The 19,972-nt window shown below is 42.4% G+C and overlaps 1 protein-coding gene across 5 annotated transcripts in view; it reads left to right on the top strand.

Annotated features, from left to right (window-relative positions):
- Positions 1 to 4,883: 4,883 nt before the first annotated feature.
- dpy19l3 (dpy-19 like C-mannosyltransferase 3) overlaps positions 4,884 to 19,972 on the top strand; it is a 42,528-nt gene continuing 27,439 nt past the window's right edge. Inside the window, exons 1-3 of one of the 5 annotated variants that reach the window (XM_045219258.1) lie at positions 4,884 to 4,984; positions 5,196 to 5,347; positions 6,562 to 6,682. In XM_045219258.1, coding sequence (XP_045075193.1) covers positions 6,571 to 6,682 — 112 coding nt within the window. In that variant the 5' untranslated portion in view covers positions 4,884 to 4,984; positions 5,196 to 5,347; positions 6,562 to 6,570. Of the gene's footprint in view, positions 4,985 to 5,195; positions 5,361 to 5,393; positions 5,514 to 6,561; positions 6,683 to 19,972 lie in introns of those variants that run through there. The other 4 variants (XM_045219259.1, XM_045219261.1, XM_045219260.1 and 1 more) reach the window with 4 other exon arrangements.

The following is a 19,972-nucleotide window of genomic DNA, read 5'->3' as shown; positions in this document are numbered from 1 at the left end:
AAGTGTTAAACAAATTTTATGTTTGAGATTCTTCAAATAGCAACCCTTTGCCTTGACAGCTTTGCACACTCTTGGCATTCTCTCAACCAGCTTCATGAGGTAGTCAACTGGAATGATTTTCAATTAACAGGTGTGCCTTCTTAAAAGTTAAGTTGTGAAATTTCGTTCCTTCTTAATGCATTTCTGCCAATCAGTTGTGTTGTGACAAGATATGGGGGGTGTACAGAAGATAGCCCTATTTGGTAAAAGACCAAGACCATATTATGGCAAGAACAGCTCAAATAAGCAAAGATAAATTACAGTCCATCATTACTTTAAGACATGAAGGTCAGTCAATACGGAACATTTCAAGAACTTTGAAAGTTTCTTCAAGTACAGTCGCAAAAACCATCAAGTGCTATGATGAAACGGGCTCTCATGAGGAACGCCACAGGAATGGAAGACCCAGAGTTACCTCTGCTGCAGAGGATAAGTTCATTAGAGTTACCAGCCTCAGAAATTGCAGTCCAAATAAATGCTTCACAGAGTTCAAGTCACAGACACATCTCAACATCAACTGTTCAGAGGGGACTGTGTGAATCAGGCCTTCATGGTCGAATTGCTGCAAAGAAGCCACTACTAAAGGACACCAATAATAAGAAGAGACCTGCTTGGGCCAAGAAACATGCTCAATGGACATTAGACCGGTGGACATGTGTACTTTGGTCTGGAGTCCAAATGAGAGATTTTTGGTTCTAACCGCCGTGTCTTCAGGCAGACTTTTCAAACGGCTCTTACTTTAAAATGGCATTATCCACATTTTAGTATTATTCCAACCTCATAGTGTGGAAATATATAAAACAAATAATACGGAAAATCACGTTTTTGACTGTACTGGGCCTTAAAAAAAATATATTTCAAGAAACTATCAAATAATTTGACAACCCTGTTTGTAAGTTTTCAAATGATATCAAACTCAACTGTTTATATTTTTCAGGTGATGAAGACATGGATGTCTCATGGTAGGGTGGGGTATGCAAAATGGGTCAACTTTGAGCACCTCTATCTCCTGATTGTTTTGGTATTCAGGTCCAAAATGTCACTTTCTGACCACTTCTACCATGGGCAAACATGTATGGAAGGTTTCATTCAAATCAAACGGGGTGCAGTCAGGAAGTGATTGAAACCACATGGAACGAGCACTATCAATTTTGGGAAATTGCAGCTAATTGAGTTCAATAGCACTGTAAGTTTGAGATTTCCCAAACTAATTCTTGAAGAACGATCTTGCCTTAATGGCCATGCACTCTTATAATCTCCACCCGGCAAAGCCTGGCTCCTCTCTAGGTTTCTTTCTAGGTTCCTGCCTTTCTTGGGAGTCTTTCCTAGCTTCTACATCTGGACTGCTTGCTGTTTGGGGTTTTAGGCTGGGTTTCTGTATAAGCACTTTGTGACATCTGCTGATGTAAAAATGGCTTCATAAATACATTTGATTTGATTCAGTCGAGATAATTAGGGCATATCAAGATAATTGCTTCTCATTTAGAACAAGAGCTTCCCATGAACTAGCCCTCTCTGGGACAAAGACAGACCTTCTCTCCTGTTGTAATTCATAGTTTAATCCTCCCAAGTTCCCAGCCACAGTTGCAATTCATACCTAACCCTGCAGTAAACTGATAAACTAAAAGTGGTCTGCCCAGCACTTAAGGAACTACAAACCAATAGCAAACTCCAAACAACGTATCAAAAACAGATTAGATTATGTACTCCCAAAATGTCCCAACATAATATTTTGGTGCATGGTCTAGCCTTCATTACTGGACCTCCTGCCTTAAAGCGGCAATCTGAAATTGCTACATCCATTTTTGGACTTTTAAATGAAAGACATGTACCCATTGATTCTTAAAGAATATCCACTATATATACAAAAGTATGTGGACACCCCTTCAAATGAGTAGATTTGGCTATTTCATCCACACTCGTTGCTGACAGGTGTATAAAATCGAGCACACAGCCATGCAATCTCCATAGATAAACATTAGCAGTAGAATAGCCTTACTGAAGAGCCCAGTGACTTTCAACGTGGCACCGTCATAGGATGTCACCTTTCCAACAAGGCAGTTCATCAAATTTCTGTCCTGCTAGAGCTGCCCCTGTCAACTGAAAGTGCTGTTATTGTGAAATATAAATTTCTAGGAGCAACAAATGCTCAGCCGCAAAGTGGTAGGCCACACAGAACGGCACCAGTTTCAACACTCACTACCGAGTTCCAAACTGCCTCTGGAAGATCACCATGTGCAATGCCAAGCGTCGGCTGGAGTGGTGTAAAGCTCGCCGCCATTGGACTCTGGAGCACTGGAAACGTGTTCTCTGGAGTGAGGAATCACGCTTCACCATCTGGCAGTCCGACGGACAAATCTGGGTTTGGCGGATGCCAGGAGAGCGCTACCTGCCCCAATGCATAGTGCCAACTGTACAGTTTGGTGGAGCAGGAATAATGGTCTGCATCTGTTTTTCATGGTTCGGGATGGCCCCTTAGTTCCAGTGAAGGGAAATCTTAAAGCTACAGCTTACAATGACATTCTAGACGATTCTGTGCTTTGAACTTTGTGGCAACAGTTTGGGGAAGGCCCTTTCCTGTTTCAGCATGACAATGCCCCCGTGCACAAAGCAAGGTCCATACAGAAATGGTTTGTCGAGATCGGTGTGGAAGAACTTGACTGGCCTGCACAGAGCCCTGACCTCAACCCCATCGAACACCTTTGGGATGAATTGGAACGCCGACTGCGAGCCAGGCCTAATCGCCCAACATCAGTGCCCGACCTCACTAATGCTCTTGTGGCTGAATGGAAGCATGTCCCCGCAGCAATGTTCCAACAACTAGTGGAAAGCCTTCTGAGAAGAGTGGAGGCTGTTATAGAAGCAAAGGGGGACCAACTCCATATTAATGCCCATGATTTTTTTATGAGATGTTCGACGAGCAGGTGTCCACATACTTCTGATCATGTAGTGAAACTTATAAATGCCTGATGAGTTTAGTTCAACTATCATACCCCATCAGAACCCAAAATATAAGCTTGCTTTACTCCATTGTTTTTTAAACAATGTCATTGTAAACAAATACTGCATTGCCTCAAAACATGGTTGAAACTATACTTTATATATATTGGATTGTAAGTCTTTGCCTCCATAGCTCTGTCTATGAATTTGAGAGTGGTTACATTTCTCCAGCCCCATCCCTCAGCTTTTTACCAAAACGGGCAGGGTGCCGCATTGTTATTGTTTCTACTGCAGATTGTCTTTTTAAATTCTACCACAGAAACTACATGTTAGATATGGAAATCCAGCAACATGGGTGGTCCCCATCTCATAGTGGTAACACTAGTTTTGAAGGGAAGAAGCAAGCTGACTATTGCAAGATGCTAGCAGTGTTCTTTTCAAGTTCACATTTAGGCTAATTCAAACCTGGGCTCACATACAGTGTGGGGGTGTCCAGCCAATATTAAAATGCATATGAGCAGAACAAATTGATCTGGAATTGAAATCAATAGGGAAGCTTTCTTTTCATATGGTTGTACTTCTCCCCTCTAAAGTGCGGTAAGCCCCGGACTGCTAGTGCAGTGATAAGCAGGGGATGGATTCTCCTCATTGGGAATAAGAATGTCTGCTTCTATAATCCCTTCATTTTACATGAAACCCTGACTGCCTCTCAGAGCAGCTAAGAAAAATAATTTCACCAACTCACTCGTTCACAAGATCAAGCTTTTACCTAAACCTTTAATGGGCCCCGTGAAAGTGGAGATCAAGACAAAATTGAAAAAAAATCTAGAAAATAAGGACTCTGGACACACACTCAATTCAAGTGACTCTTAGGCCTTTACAATTGTGTAACATTTAGATCCCAAATTGCCAAGCTCTAAAAACCCTGTTTTGTGTTCAAGTAAGCAAAAAGAAGAAATCACAGAGAAGTTTCTATCCCATGGCTTAAGAATTCCAATAGGGTCTTCCGGGAAAGATGGAGGCTTAATTTTAATAGGCCAAGGCCTCTCACTCGTCTTACTTCTTGAACCCAACTTCCCAGAGATGGCATGAGTGGGTTGGGGAATTGAGAGGAGAGGGAGAGAGTGTGCAACCTACTTCTCCTTTGTGCTTATCAAGAAATAAACCAAGACAAACAAGCACCTTCCAAGAAAAAAAGGAGAGCCATTAAACATTTACGCTTTTCTTCCCCCATAATCCTGTGCGCCTACAAGCGGCCTGCCAATTTATTTTCTTAAATCTCTTTGATAATCTTCAGCCCTTTCATGTCAGCAGCTGCACTTTCTATTTTTTTCCATCTGGATGCCCAGAGATTTCTCTCTTGTCCTCTACAGTGTCTGTTATCACAAATAAATTCAATGGGGTCTCCATACAATGTAATGATTCAATTTGGACCTGTTTACTCCCCATCTTGGAGTGACAGAACTTGATCTTTAAAAATGTATATGGCACAATGAATTATGGAGTTGTCATTCTTTCAGATTGATGCAGTGATTATTGGGTAATTTAAGTACGAGATGTATTCTAATGGGGACTTTCAGATGAAAATAACAACCAGGTCAAAGAATAGGCTATGCACTGTCCTGGGGTTTATGGAGAATTCATTTTCACCCATGGTGATGTATTCATTTTAAGTATAATAAAGATGACATGCAATTGAATGAACTATTTTCATAAGAAACTGGTCCATTATTTAATAATAACTACCCAACAATACACAATACAAAAAAATATATCAATATCAAACTGAAAAACTTGCCATTTGCAACCAATAAATGAATGAGTGACATACACGGCTCACAGTCTCTGATCTAAAATTGATGACGGTGTGCAGAATCTGTTGCATGAAGTTGTCCGATGCCCGAGGACCCAGTGTGGGTCTTTAGCAGCTTCCCCGGAAGCTGATAGTGGTGGTGGTACTTTGTATACATCTTACAGCCAGAATGTAGCCTAACTGTTTACAAATGTGAGTTGCTGTCTTTTTTCATTGTTGTTGACATTCAGGTTAATAATAAGCAATTCGATTACCACGTGGCGCTGTGCTATTGTGTGTTCTATGTATCGATTTTTGTAGGACCCGAATTATTCATATTCATTTATGTATTAATTTATACATAAAAAAAGTAGCCGTTTTTCATCTCTGCATATTAACCAAATCAATGTTTTACTCGTTGTAGGCGACATAGAAGGCGCCGGGTCTGAAAATTGGCTACATTGTTTCAAGCCTGTGTTCGACTGAACTAGAGACTACGCATGTATCGAGTGTCCGTGGGAGGGAGAGAGGAGAAACCATTGGACATCCGATAAGGGATCGCAAGCACTGTTGAGGGTGAGGCTTAAATGTATGAACAAGTGTAATCAAATCCTTTTTTGTTGCTATCAAAAGCGACATTCACTATCGAGCGAGCATGAAACCGATGCCGAGGCTGTCCATTCGAAGAGACCGAGATTAGCGAGTGATGCGATCTGATATTTCATGACATTCTAGCAGCGGCGTGAGTAGGAAATGCCGCTGCAACCCAGGCCTGTGTGAATGAATGAAAAAAGCGAATGAATGAAAAGCAAGAGACAATTGTGTAGTTTGTTTGCGGTTTTTCACGGCTACCACAAAAATGTGTTTGTGTTTAGTTGTTTTTCTTTTTGCAAAACTGTAACGGTAGCATAGGATGATTGAGACTCGACACACTTTCGATAGATAGACGTCAGTCACTATTTGATGACATCAGGGGACATGTTGAGGAGCAGTCTGTCCCATGGGGTAACGGTGTAAACATTGCTGTTTGCTGTTCAAATTAAGTCAATAGCACCTATAAAATGATAAATACAAAAGATGCATTGCTTTATACTCCTGGTGTCCATTATGATTCCAATTCCATAGCCTATATAGGATAGAATCTCATTGGACAATAGCCTACTGAAGGAGGCAAGGAGCAACATACAGCCTCCCAGCGTTATACTTTTATGATTTTTTTAACTGGTCATTTTCTTATTGTGTGTGAATGGGTGGTTCCCTCTTAGCATGTAAGGCATTTAAATGTACTTTCTACTCTGTGTGGGTGTGTGAATGTACATTCTTAAACACTTACTGTGTACCTATGTTTCCTTGCCTTTGTTTGCTGAAATCCATACATTTGATTAAAATGTTAATCAAATACAACTACAGACTGTTTCCTTGTTGAGATTCAATTGGCAGATGTGCATTCGCGCAGAGTTGCTATATTAGAGCAACAGCAATGAGGAAACAGTCTGTGGTTGTATGAGGAAACAGTCTGTGGTTGTATTTGATTAACGTTTTATTAAAATGTATGGATTTCGGCAAACAACGAAAGGCATTCAACAACAGAGGACAAACATAGGTACACGGTAAGGGTTTAAGAGTTAACATTTTTGAAGTATCGGTGCAAAGCGAGTAGAGACTCGGAGTCGGAGATTCATAAAAGAAAACTCTAGTCTGCTCTCAACTCCGTGGAGGAGTTGAGGTACTTGGCAGTGTGTGTGTCCCTATCTTGTGTGGAAGACTAATAGCTGCCCCTCCATTTTCAGTGAGCCACCATGACTGCCCTTAGGCAGAGGAAGGGCAGCAAGGGAAGTAAGGAGCCTGGTCCAGAGGTCCTGAACCAGAGGTTCAACTCTTCAGCAGAGCACCTAGAGAGGACTTCAGACGGTTAGTGTCATGCTCAGTATTCATATCACCATATTGGACCAATCCCTGTGTGACGGCCGCACCGGACTGCACAGCAGAAACCCTGCCTTACAGATATCATATATGCGCGTTAACACTCACTTTACACAATATGTAACGGAGTTAAGAACGTACCGTGAGCTCACTCCACAGCTAGCTTGAAATGTCGCGGATGGAGCCATCCAATTGGTATTTGGGTGGCTCAACCCGTTGGAACGTTGTCAAGGAGGACAGTCACGTGTGTTGCGAAGAAGAGGTTCACTGGTTCGAGCTCAGTATGGGGCAGTCGGACAGTGAAGGAAGCTAAGCTGTTAGCAGCACACCGACGCCATTTACAGTGGTGCCGTGACCCGGATTGGCAGTTGGGCTCAGCTCAACGGCAGGGGTAGCTCGCTGTGTAGCGAGTTTAGAAGGGGTGAGTGTAACGGAGTTAAGAATGTACCGTAAGCTCACTCTACAGCTAGCTTGAAATGTTGAAACCCATTTGAATGTTGTCAAGGAGAACAGTCACGTGTGTTGCGAAGCAGAGGATCACTTGTTCGAGCCCAGTATGGGGCAGTCGGACAGTGGAGGAAGCTAAGCTGTTAGCAGCACAATGACCCCAGTTACGTATACACATGGCGATACACATAATATATAAATAACGATGCGACACATTGTTTTTGTTTCTTTATACCATACATCACTTTATTTACTTGCTTCATAGTTTACATTGTAACAGTCACTGGTATAATTTAACTCCATCTAACTTTAATTTAACCATTATCATTATCAACGAACAGTAAAAGTTCTATATAATGTCTATATAATTTGTAAGTCGCTCTGGATAAGAGTGTCTGCTAAATGACTTAAATGTTAAATGTTGTTTACCGCCTTGTCTCTGTGGTTACCGGCACCATGTCTGCGCAGCATGGATGCCGGCTGTGTTCTGGTAAAGGAGGTCAGAGTGGAATTCCGATACTGAAGTATGTTTCCGGAGGGGCGTTGGAAAATACCACCCCTCTATTCACCGCGGGGGAACTCTTTTCTCTTGACTTGTTAAAATAGCAAAGTACCTTTCATTCATTGATTATGTGTACTGCTAATGCTAAAATAACAATGTATTTAAAATCTGATCAATACATTTAAACTTTATATCATGATGATGTGTATTTAAAATGAATGTTTTCTGAACCTCCCTTCAGGTAGAGAATGGAACTGGCCACTCCCCATATATTCTCTCTGTCAATCCACTTTCTTGTCAGTTAAGTTATGTACGTTCTGTTCCTGCACCTTAGATCTCCGTTTATTTTTTTATTTTTAAGTTGAGACTTTAGGACAGTCCGTTTTTTAATTTCAATTAATTTATCCAGTTTGTCTTCATTTGTATTTGCAAATTTGATAAATAAAACCCATACATTGTTTGCACCCTATCTCAGTGTCTCTCGTTGCCCCCTTGGTCATCCCTAACATATGGTGGGATGACCAGTAGAGGGCAGTGAGTAGCGGTAGTTTAATTTAGATTATTTTAATCTCTTTATGTTTTTGACAAAACAAGACAACCAAACCATGGGACTGAAAAGGGACAAAGACAAATCAGGACCGGCACCACCTCTCCATGTGGAAGGTGTGTTTAAAGGTAGGGCTGAAGGAGGAGAGCCCATACCAGACAATCCAAGTGTGACCTCATTGGAGGAGTTGACCCTCCTGTTCAGGAGGGGCCTTGAAATGCAGTAGATGTGCGACATCAGGCTGGATTGGGAGGCTGAACGAATGGAGCAAAGGTGGAAAGCAATACAGCACCAATTCAGGCTTCTGCAGCTGGAGGTCGAGACCAGGATGACCCCTGTCCCTGACCACGCACTAGGTGGCTCTTCCCAGGAGCTGCAGGCTCCCTCCCCGGCGGACCTCTGGGCCCTGATGACCCAGAGACCTACAAACAGCTTTTTCCACTCCAATGAGCTCTATGTCCTTTTGAAGGATTTTTATGGAAAGTGTGTGCAGCCCACCAACAAGACCATGAAGCCGGAGCTGCATGCGTGGATCAGGGAGCATGACCCTGCAACCGCTGCTGAATATGCAGCCCATGCCAACACCTTTGTGGCCGCCCTATGCCGAGCCCAACCCTGGAATTTTGCCAAGTGGCAAACAGCCAAAGAACCCAGGATACAACAAACACTGTACTTCCAGACCCCAAAGACCACACCAACCATGGTTAACCCATTTTAATCAAAGCCCTACCTCTAGGCCCCAGACATAGTTACAATTTGTTACCAGTGTGGTCAGGAAGGTCATACTAAGCCCTTGTGCCCCAGGAACAATGCCAAAGTAGCCCATGTGTGTTGTGCCAGGGCCCAAAGTCATTGAGCAGGGTGAGAATCCCCCTTTGCAGGACATTGCTGTTTCACTCAATGGCCAGGCGGTCAGGGCACTGGTAGACACTGGCAGTATGCAGACTCTGGTGCAGAATAAGTTGAATCCTACCCACATGTGGGACTATGGTGACGAGAAACATTACCCCACAGCCGAGGTCTACTTGAAAGTGCAGGGGCAGTCTTATCTCCTGTTATCCATCTTTTCAATAAAATAAATCGACCTTAGTTTTGGATTAGGTTCTGCCTGTTCTTTGGACATTTCCAAATGTATTGAACATTTTACATTGCCTATTCCATGATTGCGCATGAATGACCTTTTACCACATGACACGACACATCTGTTTGGTGAGGAGGCTTACTATAGTGTTTTTCCTTGTAACTTGTTTTTTAATGGTGTAATCAGCAGTTGATACATCAATTTTTTTATTTATAAATTATGAATGATACAGTGAGGGGAAAAAAGTATTTGATCCCCTGCTGATTTTGTACGTTTGCCCACTGACAAAGACATGATTAGTCTATCATTTTTATGGTAGGTTAATTTGAACAGTGAGAGACAGAATAACAACAAAAAAAATCCAGAAAAACGCATGTCAAAAATGTTATAAATTGATTTGCCTTTTAACAAATGAGGGAAATATGTATTTGACCCCTCTGCAAAACATGACTTAGTACTTGGTGGCAAAACCCTTGTTGGCAATCACAGAGGTCAGACGTTTCTTGTAGTTGGCCACCAGGTTTGCACACATCTCAGGAGGGATTTTGTTCCACTCCTCTATGCAGATCTTCTCCAAGTCATTAAGGTTTTGAGGCTGACGTTTGGCAACTCGAACCTTCAGCTCCCTCCACAGATTTTCTATGGGATTAAGGTCTGGAGACTGGCTAGGCCGCTCCAGGACCTTAATGTGCTTCTTCTTGAGCCACTCCTTTGTTGCCTTGGCCGTGTGTTTTGGTTCATTGTCATGCTGGAATACCCATCCACGACCCATTTTCAATGCCCTGGCTGAGGGAAGGAGGTTCTCACCCAAGATTTGACGGTACATGGCCCCGTCCATCGTCCCTTTGATGCGGTGAAGTTGTCCTGTCCCCTTAGCAGAAAAACACACCCAAAGCATAATGTTTCCACCTCCATGTTTGACGGTGGGGATGGTGTTCTTGGGGTCATAGGCAGCATTCCTCCTCCTCCAAACACGGCGAGTTGAGTTGATGCCAAAGAGCTCAATTTTGGTCTCATCTGACACAACACTTTCACCCAGTTCTCCTCTGAATCATTCAGATGTTCATTGGCAAACTTCAGACGGCCCTGTATATGTGCTTTCTTGAGCAGGGGAACCTTGCGGGCGCTGCAGGATTTCAGTCCTTCACGGCGTAGTGTGTTACCAATAGTTTTCTTGGTGACTATGGTCCCAGCTGCCTTGAGATCATTGACAAGATCCTCCCGTGTAGTTCTGGGCTGATTCCTCACCGTTCTCATGATCATTGCAACTCCACAAGGTGAGATCTTGCATGGAGCCCCAGGCCGAGAGAGATTGACAGTTCTTTTGTGTTTCTTCCATTTGCGAATAATCGCACCAACTGTTGTCACCTTCTCACCAAGCTGCTTGGCGATGGTCTTGTAGCCCATTCCAGCCTTGTGTAGGTCTACAATCTTGTCCCTGACATCCTTGGAGAGCTCTTTGGTCTTGGCCATGGTGGAGAGTTTGGAATCTGATTGATTGATTGCTTCTGTGGACAGGTGTCTTTTATACAGGTAACAAGCTGAGATTAGGAGCACTCCCTTTAAGAGTGTGCTCCTAATCTCAGCTTGTTACCTGTATAAAAGACATCTGGGAGCCAGAAATCTTTCGGATTGAGAGGGGGTCAAATACTTATTTCCCTCATTAAAATGCAAATCAATTTATAACATTTTTGACATGTGTTTTTCTGGATTTTTTTGTTGTTATTCTGTCTCTCACTGTTCAAATAAACCTACCATTAAAATTATAGACTGATAATTTCTTTGTCAGTGGGCAAACGTACAAAATCAGCAGGGGATCAAATACTTTTTTCCCTCACTGTATGTACCCATTGATTCTTAAAGAATATAACTTTAAATGCCCAATGAGTTTAGTTCAACTGCCGTACCCCATCAGAACCCAAAATGTTTTTTTTACTCCCAATATTTTTATACAGTAAATGTAAACAAACACTATATAACCTCAACATGGTTAACTTTAATGTCTATATCATGGATGGTCAGTCCTTGCATCCATAACTTTGAGAGTGGTTAAATTGAGCTTTGTTGGAGGTCACTTTGTTATTGTTTCTACTGCTGATTGCTGCTTTAAATGTAATCTGAAAGCAAAAGTAGTCTATTCTGTATTATAAACTGGGTGGTCGAGCCTTGAATACTGATTGGTTGACAGCCATGGTATATCAAACAAAACATTAATTTTTACTGTTCTAATTACATTGTTAACCAGTTTATAATAGCAATAAGGCACCTCAGAAGTTTGTGGTATATGGCCAAAATACCACGGCTAAGGGCTGTATCCAGCCTCTCCGCGTTGTGTCGTGCTTAAGAACAGCCCTTAGCCGTGGAATATTGACCATATACCACACCCCCTCGGGCCTGAATGCTTAATTAGATTATTAGGTTGAACCAGAACTATACTGTATATAGAGAGAGTTAGGCCAATGCAGTTGAACATTCCGAGAGCACCTCTTTCTCCTCCATAGCCATTGCTAAGTGATAATTCATGCTTCCGCGTTGTGCTGTTTATTTCTGATAGTTTTCAAAACCTATGAAGATGTCCAGTGTAAGCAGATATGCAATTTGTTGACACAAGACTTGGATACACATCATCCCGAATGCTATCAATAAAAACATATTGCATTGTTACGTCACCAACATGCTGGCCCATGTTGATTTTAAGGTTGTCCCTGACAAAAGAAAAATCTTAGTCGACCAAGAGTTGTCTGTTCTTTCGACCAGTTTTTGGCAGTTCTTACTTTCGCCTGGGCGATTGGCTGATTTCTAGGGGTCTGTACTCCCGAAGTTGTTGACTGTTTTTGTGCTTGCCAGTTAACTAGCAGTTCTCAGCCGTTAGCAGCCAATGGCTAGAAGTTTCTTATTGACGATAAAAATGGATGACTGCCATAATTGTTTCGAGTCATTACTGAATTACTTAATGTAATTACTCAATCATGGTAACCTCGTAAACAGTTAATTTAGACCTGCCGTTTATTTGTTGAAATGTGTGCCGTTGCCCGGCTATTAAAAGGGACAGGTGGCTATTTGAGACTCTGCATTTAATCAGTTTGAAGATGGCGCCGGAGGGGATGGCTGCCGTTATATGGACTCTTAACCAACCATGCTATTTTGTGTGTTTTTTCGCATTGTTTTTAGACTTATTTTGTACTTAATGTTGCTGCTACCGTCTCTTATGACCGAAAAGAGCTTCTGGACATCAGAACAGCGATTACTCACCTTGAACTGGACAAATAATATTTATTTAATGAGTCGGACCAGAGGGATTTGCTCCAGACATCCGACAGGGCCCTCATCCCCGTCATTCGCAGTAGAAAGAAAAGGAGATATCGCAGAAGGAGATCGGGGTGCTTGGTAAGGAGCCGGCGACGAGTGGCTAATCTGCCTTTGCCATCGATAATATTGGCCAACTTACAATCGCTTGATAATAAAGTGGACGAACTACAGGCATGAAAATCCTACAAACTGTAATATCTTATGTTTCACCGAGTCGTGGCTGAACGAAGACATGAATAACATACAGCTGGCGGGTTATGCACTGTATCGGCAGGATAGAACAGCTGCCTCTGGTAAGACAAGGGGTGGCGGTCTATGTATATTTGTAAACAACAGCTGGTGCACGATATCTAAGGAAGTCTCTAGGTTTTGCTCGCCTGAGGTAGAGTATCTCATTTTAAGCTATAGACCACACTATCTACCAAGAGAGTTTTCATCTATATTCTTCGTAGCTGTCTATTTACCACCACAAACTGATGCTGGCACTAAGACCGCACTCAATGAACTGTATACAGCCATAAGCAAACAGGAAAACGCTAATCCAGAGTCGGCGCTCCTAGTGGCTGGGGACTTTAATGCAGGGAAACTTAAATCTGTTTGACCTAATTTCTACCAGCATGTTAAATGTGCAACCAGAGGGGAAAAAAAACTCTAGACCACTTTTACTCCACACACAGAGACGCGTACAAAGCTCTCCCTCGCCCTCCATTTGGCAAATCTGACCATAATTCTATCCTCCTGCTTACAAGCAAAAACTAAAGCAGGAAGCACCAGTGACTCGGTCAATAAAAAAGTGGTCAGATGAAGCAGATGCTAAGCTACAGGACTGTTTTGCTAGCACAGACTGGAATATGTTCCGGGATTCTTCCGATGGCATTGAGGAGTACACCACATCAGTCACTGGCTTCATCAATAAGTGCATCGATGACGTCGTCCCCACAGTGACTGTATGTACATACCCCAACCAGAAGCCATGGATTACAGGCAAAATCCGCACTGAGCTAAATGGTAGAGCTGCCGCTTTCAAGAAGCGGGATGCTAACCCGAAAGCTTATAAGAAATCCCGCAATGCCCTCAGACGAACCATCAAACAGGCAAAGCGTCAATACAGGACTAAGATCGAATCGTACTACACCGGCTCTGACGTTCGTCGGATGTGGCATGGCTTGCAAACTATTACAGACTACAAAGGGAAGCACTGCTGCCCAGTGAAACAAGCCTACCAGACGAGTTAAATTACTTCTATGCTCGCTTCGAGGCAAGTAACACTGCAACCTGCATGAGAGCATCAGCTGTTCCGGACGACTGTGAGTAAGACCTTTTTAAACAGGTCAACATTCACAAGGCCGCAGGGCCAGACGGATTATCAGTACGTGTACTCCGAGCATGCGCTGACCAACTGGCAAGTGTCTTCACTGACATTTTCAACCTCTCCCTGTCTGAGTCTGTAATACCAACATGTTTCAAGCAGACCACCATAGTCCCTGTGCCCAAGAACACTAAGGTAACCTGCCTAAATGACTACCGACCCGTAGCACTCACGTCTATAGCCATGAAGTGCTTTGAAAGGCTGGTCATGGCTCACATCAACACCATTATCCCAGAATTCCTAGACCCACTCCAATTTGCATAGTCACTTTAATAACTCTACCTACATGTACATATTACCTCGACTAACCGATGCCCCCGCACATTTACTCGGTACCGGTACCCCATGTATATAGCCTCGCTATTGTTATTTTTACTGCTGCTCCTTAATTATTTGTAACTTTTATTTCGCATTATTTTATTTCGCATTATTTTATTTTTCTCGTATTCTTTCTTAAAACTGCATTGTTGGTTAACGGCTTGTTAGTAAGCATTTCACTGCAAGGTCTACACCTGTTGTTTTCGGCGCATGTGACAAATAAAACGTGATTTGATTTGAATTGAAGTTTTACGGTAAACTATTAACAACTAATTATATGCATATGTAATGCTAATGCTCAATCATCTGCAATAATTTTCTCTTCATGAACCTAATGTCAGATTCACTCCAGATTTTGTATTTAGACTCATTACATCAGTCTTTAATGGTATTGAGCAGAAATAGTTGCTGCATTCAAATATGGATGCACTGTACCTATAGATGCACTTTAGCACATACTGTATGATAATTATAAAGAATCTTCTCCTGAACCATGAGTCAGATTGGCTCCAGCTTTGGTATATATACTCAATGAATTGGCCTCTAATGAATTTGAGAATGATTAGTTGCTGCATTCAAAGTCAGCCACGCTACACCTATAGATGGCACCATATGACACCAGGGCTATAAGAACTGAACTGATGGACATGGGGCCATGAAATCTGGTATGTAAACCTTATGTACAGTTGATGTCTGAAGTTTACACACACCTTAGCCAAATACATTTAAACTCAGGTTTTCACAATTCCTGACATTTAATCCTAGTAAAAATTCACCACTTTATTTTAAGAATGTGAAATGTCAGAATAATAGATAAATAAATGATTTATTTCAGCTTTTATTTATTTCATCACATTCCCAGTGGGTCAGAAGTTTACATACACTCAATTAGTATTTGGTAGCATTGCCTTTAAATTATTTAACTTGGGTCAACCATTTCGGGTAGCCTTCCACAAGCTTCCCACAATAAGTTGGGTGAATTTTGGCCCATTCCTCCTGACAGAGCTGGTGTAACTGAGACATGTTTGTAGGCCTCCTTGCTCGCACACGCTTTTTCAGTTCTGCCCACACATTTTCTATAGGATTGAGGTCAGGGCTTTGTGATGGCCACTCCAATACGTTGACTTTGTTGTCCTTAAACCATTTTGCCACAACTTTGGAAGTATGCTTGGGGTCATTGGCCATTTGGAAGACCCATTTGTGACCAAGCTTTAACTTCCTGACTGATGTCTTGAGATGTTGCTTCAATATATCCACATAATTTTCCTTCCTCATGATACCATCTATTTTGTGAAGTGCACCAGTCCCTCCTGCAGCAAAGCACCCCCACAGCATTGATGCTGCCACCCCTGTGCTTCACGGTTGGGATGATGTTCTTCGGCTTGCAAGCATCCCCCTTTTTCCTCCGAACATAACGATGGTCATTATGGCCAAACAGTTCTATTTTTGTTTAATCAGACCAGAGGACATTTCTCCAAAAAGTACGATCTTCGTCCCGATGTGCAGTTGCAAACCGTAGACTGGCTTTTTTATGGAGGTTTTGGAGCAGTGGCTTCTTCCTTGCTGAGCGGCCTTTCAGGTTATGTCGATATAGGACTCGTTTTACTGTGGATATAGATACTTTTGTACCTGTTTCCTCCAGCATCTTCACAAGGTCCTTTGCTGTTGTTCTGGGATTGATTTGCACTTTTCGCACCAAAGTACGTTCATCTCTAGGAGACAGACCGCATCTCCTTCTTGAGTGGTATGGCGGCTGCGTGGTCCCATGATGTTTATACTTGCGTACTATTGTTTGTACAGATGAACGTGGTACCTTCAGGCATTTGGAAATTGCTCCAAATGATGAACCAGACTTGTGGAGGTCTACAATTTTTTATCTGAGGTCTTGGCTGATTTCTTTTGATTTTCCCATGATGTCAATCAAAGAGTCACTGAGTTTGAAGGTAGGCCATGAAATACATCCACAGGTACACCTCCAATTGACTCAAATGATGTCAATTAGCCTATCAGAAGCTTCTAAAGCCATGACATCATTTTCTGGAATTTTCCAAGCTGTTTAAAGGCACAGTCAACTTAGTGTATGTAAACTTCTGACCCATTGGAATTGTGATACAGTGAATTATAAGTAAAATAATCTCTCTGTAAACAATTGTTGGAAAAATTACTTGTCATGCACAAAGTAGATGTCCTAACCGACTTGCCAAAACTATAGTTTGTTAACAAGAAATGTGTGGAGTGGTTGAAAAACGAGTTTTAATGACTCCAACCTAAGTGTATGTAAACTTCCGACTTCAACTGTATATGTCATTTAGAAGCTGTGTGAATATAAAGTCACTGTAACTTTAGATGGCTGCACCAGACCATTTGGTCTAATTATGTCTCCATGGTTCTGACTTGACCTGCTCGTTGCACATTGCCTTGTATCAATCTGTGCGTTCGATAATCCGGGTACAGGTATGGCCTACTTAATGATGATTGACGACCATTCGAACATTAATGCATTCATGATACCAGCTACTTTTGAACTGATTATCCCTTACTGTAAAATTCTAAATAATATGGGGGACCACTCAGATGCAGATTTCTGCAGGAGGTTCCAACAGACCTCAGCCAGAGGCCCAACCAAAGTACTCTTGCATCCCTTACCTGTCATTGATGTAGCATTTAAGCATATTGGAATGGACATTGTGGGTCAAGTGGAGAAGAGCAAGTCTGGGCACCGTTTCATACTTGTCATCAATGACTATGCTACAAAGTACCCATAAGTCTTCCCCCTGAGAACCATCACAGCCCGGTCAGCAGCCTTCTGCCTAGTTCAGCTATTCTCTAGGGTAAGTTTCCCCCAATAAGTTTTAACTGACCAAGCCTCGAACTTCATGTCCAAACTGCTGAAGCAAGTGTACCAACTACTGGGGATCAAGGGCCTATGAACGACTCAGTATCATCCACAGACTGACGGTCCGACTGAGAGGTTTAACCAGAGCTTGAAACAGATGCTCCGTATGTTTGTCAATGAGACAGGCTCAGACTGGGATCAGTGGATCCCCTACCTTTTCTTTACATATTAAGACAGGCCTCTACTGGCTTCTCCCCTTTGAGTTGCTCTATAGCTATGATGTACGATGACCCTTGACTCTGCTGAAAGAAACCTGGGGAGGAAACGAGCAGGTGAGAGTAGAGCCCCAAAATGTAATTTCCTATGTTTTGAAGATGAGAGAGGTTGGAGAAGATGAGCACTTTTGCCCATGAGCACATCCACGCCAAAAGACCTGGAGTGACCAGTCAGTCAGAAGGTGCTCGTAATGCTCCCCACAGAAAACAGCAGTTTGCTTGCCAAATGGCAAGGCCTTTTGAGGTCACCCAAAAACTGGGGCCTACCACGTATGAGAGCCACATCTGGAGAGGCACGCTCACACAGTGTCCTGCATGTGAATCTCAGGAAGGAGTGGTTTACGAGACCTGAAAAGCAGACAGATGGGAAACGTGTTAATAATCAGGGCAGTGGAGGATGAGGAGGATTTGGAAGAGCAATACTTACCTGGTCAGACCCCCTCCAGCTCCATCTTCAGCAAGCCCAGGTGAGAGCCTTATGTGATCCAGTTATTTTCCAGTAAGTGCCCGGCACACAGACATGGTGGAGTACGACATAGTGCTGAAAGAAAATGCTCTTGCCAGACGCATGAGCTACTGTATCCCTGAAGTGGTGTAGTCCTGTGGTTCCAGTTCCGAAGGATGGCACTCTCAGGTTCTGTGTTGACTTCCACTACTTAAACTTAGTGTCCAAGTTTGACTTCTATCCAACCCCCCCGCAATGACGACCTCATCGAATGCTTGGGTAAGGCAACCAAATTCCTGACAACCATTGACTTGTGTAAAGCTACTGGCAAGTTCCCTTGAGTTCCAGGTCCAGAGAACTGACAGCATTCAGGACACCTGGGTCCTGTTCTATTTCACGAAAATGCCATTTGGATGTCACAGAGCCCCTGCAACCTTTCAGCAGCTCATCGATCAGGTACTATCCGGTCTGTCTGATTTTGCTTCTGCCTACCTCAATGATGTTGTCATCCACAGCTCCACCTGGGAAAAGCATCTGAAGGTGGTCTTTCAGCACATTCAGGCAGCCGGCCTCACCATCAACGCATCCAAATGTGCCTTTTCCAAGACTGAGTACCTTGGGTATGCGTTGGGAAATGCCATCCCTCTATTCACCGCGGGGGAACTCTTTTCACTTGAAGTGTTAAAATAGCAAAGTACTGCTAATGCTAAAATAACTTTATGTATTTAAAATCTGATCAGTACATTCACACTTTATATCATGATGATGTGTATCTAAAATGAATGTTTGCAAACCTCCCTTCAGGTAGAGAATGGAGCTGGCCACTCCCCATATGTTCTCTCTGTCAAAACCCTTCTTGTCAGTTGATTTATGTACACTAACGGTCAAAAGTTTTAGAATTTTTCCAGTTTTTATTGAAATTCACACAGTTGTTAATGTCTTAATGTACTATGAAATTAAAACGTAGACCAAATAAACAATTAGAGACAAAAAAATAATGTAATCATTTTGTTTAACAAAATGTAATCTACATTTTTGACTCATCATAGCAGCCACCTTTTGCAGACATAACAGCCAAACACACTCGTGGTATTCTTTCTACAATGGAAATCCAAAATTGTTCGGAAAGTTCTTCCCAACACTGCAGAAGTTCCCATAAATGTGTTGCACTTGTAGGTTGCTTTGCTTTCACCCTTCAGCCCAGTTCATCCCAAACCAGCTCAATGTGGTTTAAGTCTGGAGACTGTGCTGGCCATTCCATGATTTGAAGCCTACCATCCTGTTCTTTTCTTCTAAGGTAGTTCTGACATAGCCTGGAGGTGTGTTTTGGGTCATTATCTTGCTGTAGGATGAACCCCTGACCAACTTTGACATCTTAGCAATGGCTTTCTTACTGCCACTCCACCTGTCAAACCTGCAGCTCCAAGTCTTCTCTTCACAGTTGAAACTGAGACTTGCTTACATCGACCAGTGTTAAGCTGTGCTTGAAGCCGTTGTCCTGTGAGCCGCCTATCACGCAAGCTGTTGACTCTCAGAAACGTGTCTTCTCATTCTGTTGTGGCTTTGGGTCTGCTAGACCTCTTCCTGTTGTTTCCTCCAGTTTCCAAGTGCCTTTTGAGGGTGTAGGAAAGCTGTACTCACTGACACCTTGGCTTTCTTTTGCCTTTTTCTCGCCATTATGATAGCAATATACTACTTCCTGCAGTACAATACTGTCCAGATAATGCTTAAGAGGGTGTAGTAACACAGTCTGTTCCAACACTGCTTTTATACAGACAGAGGGTTTGAAAGTAATCAACAACAGTTGGGACACCTGTAGGAATTGTTAGCGTCAACTTTCAAGGCTTAATTAACTTCCATTGCTGCAGAACAGCTGTAAGTTGTTAACCCATTACTTGTTCCCTGAAAAAGGCATTTTTTTATAACTCTGAAATGTACATTATCATTCAGTTTTTGATAGCCACATTTTTTATTTTTATTTTTTACATCTGGCATTTTACCGCTTACCTTTGTACCATTTCAGGTTAAAACTGGAAAAATGGGGGTGTTCTAAAACTTTTGACCGGTGGTGTACGTTCTGTTCCTGCACCTTAGATTTGTTCTTTTTAAAAATTGAGACATTAGGACAGTCTGTTTTTCATTTCAATTA

This window comes from Coregonus clupeaformis, unplaced genomic scaffold (assembly GCF_020615455.1).
Source record: "Coregonus clupeaformis isolate EN_2021a unplaced genomic scaffold, ASM2061545v1 scaf2201, whole genome shotgun sequence".
Taxonomy (NCBI): Eukaryota; Metazoa; Chordata; class Actinopteri; order Salmoniformes; family Salmonidae; genus Coregonus; species Coregonus clupeaformis.
The sequence above is the reverse complement of the archived record's forward strand: the minus strand, read 5'-3'. Positions and strand labels throughout refer to the sequence as shown.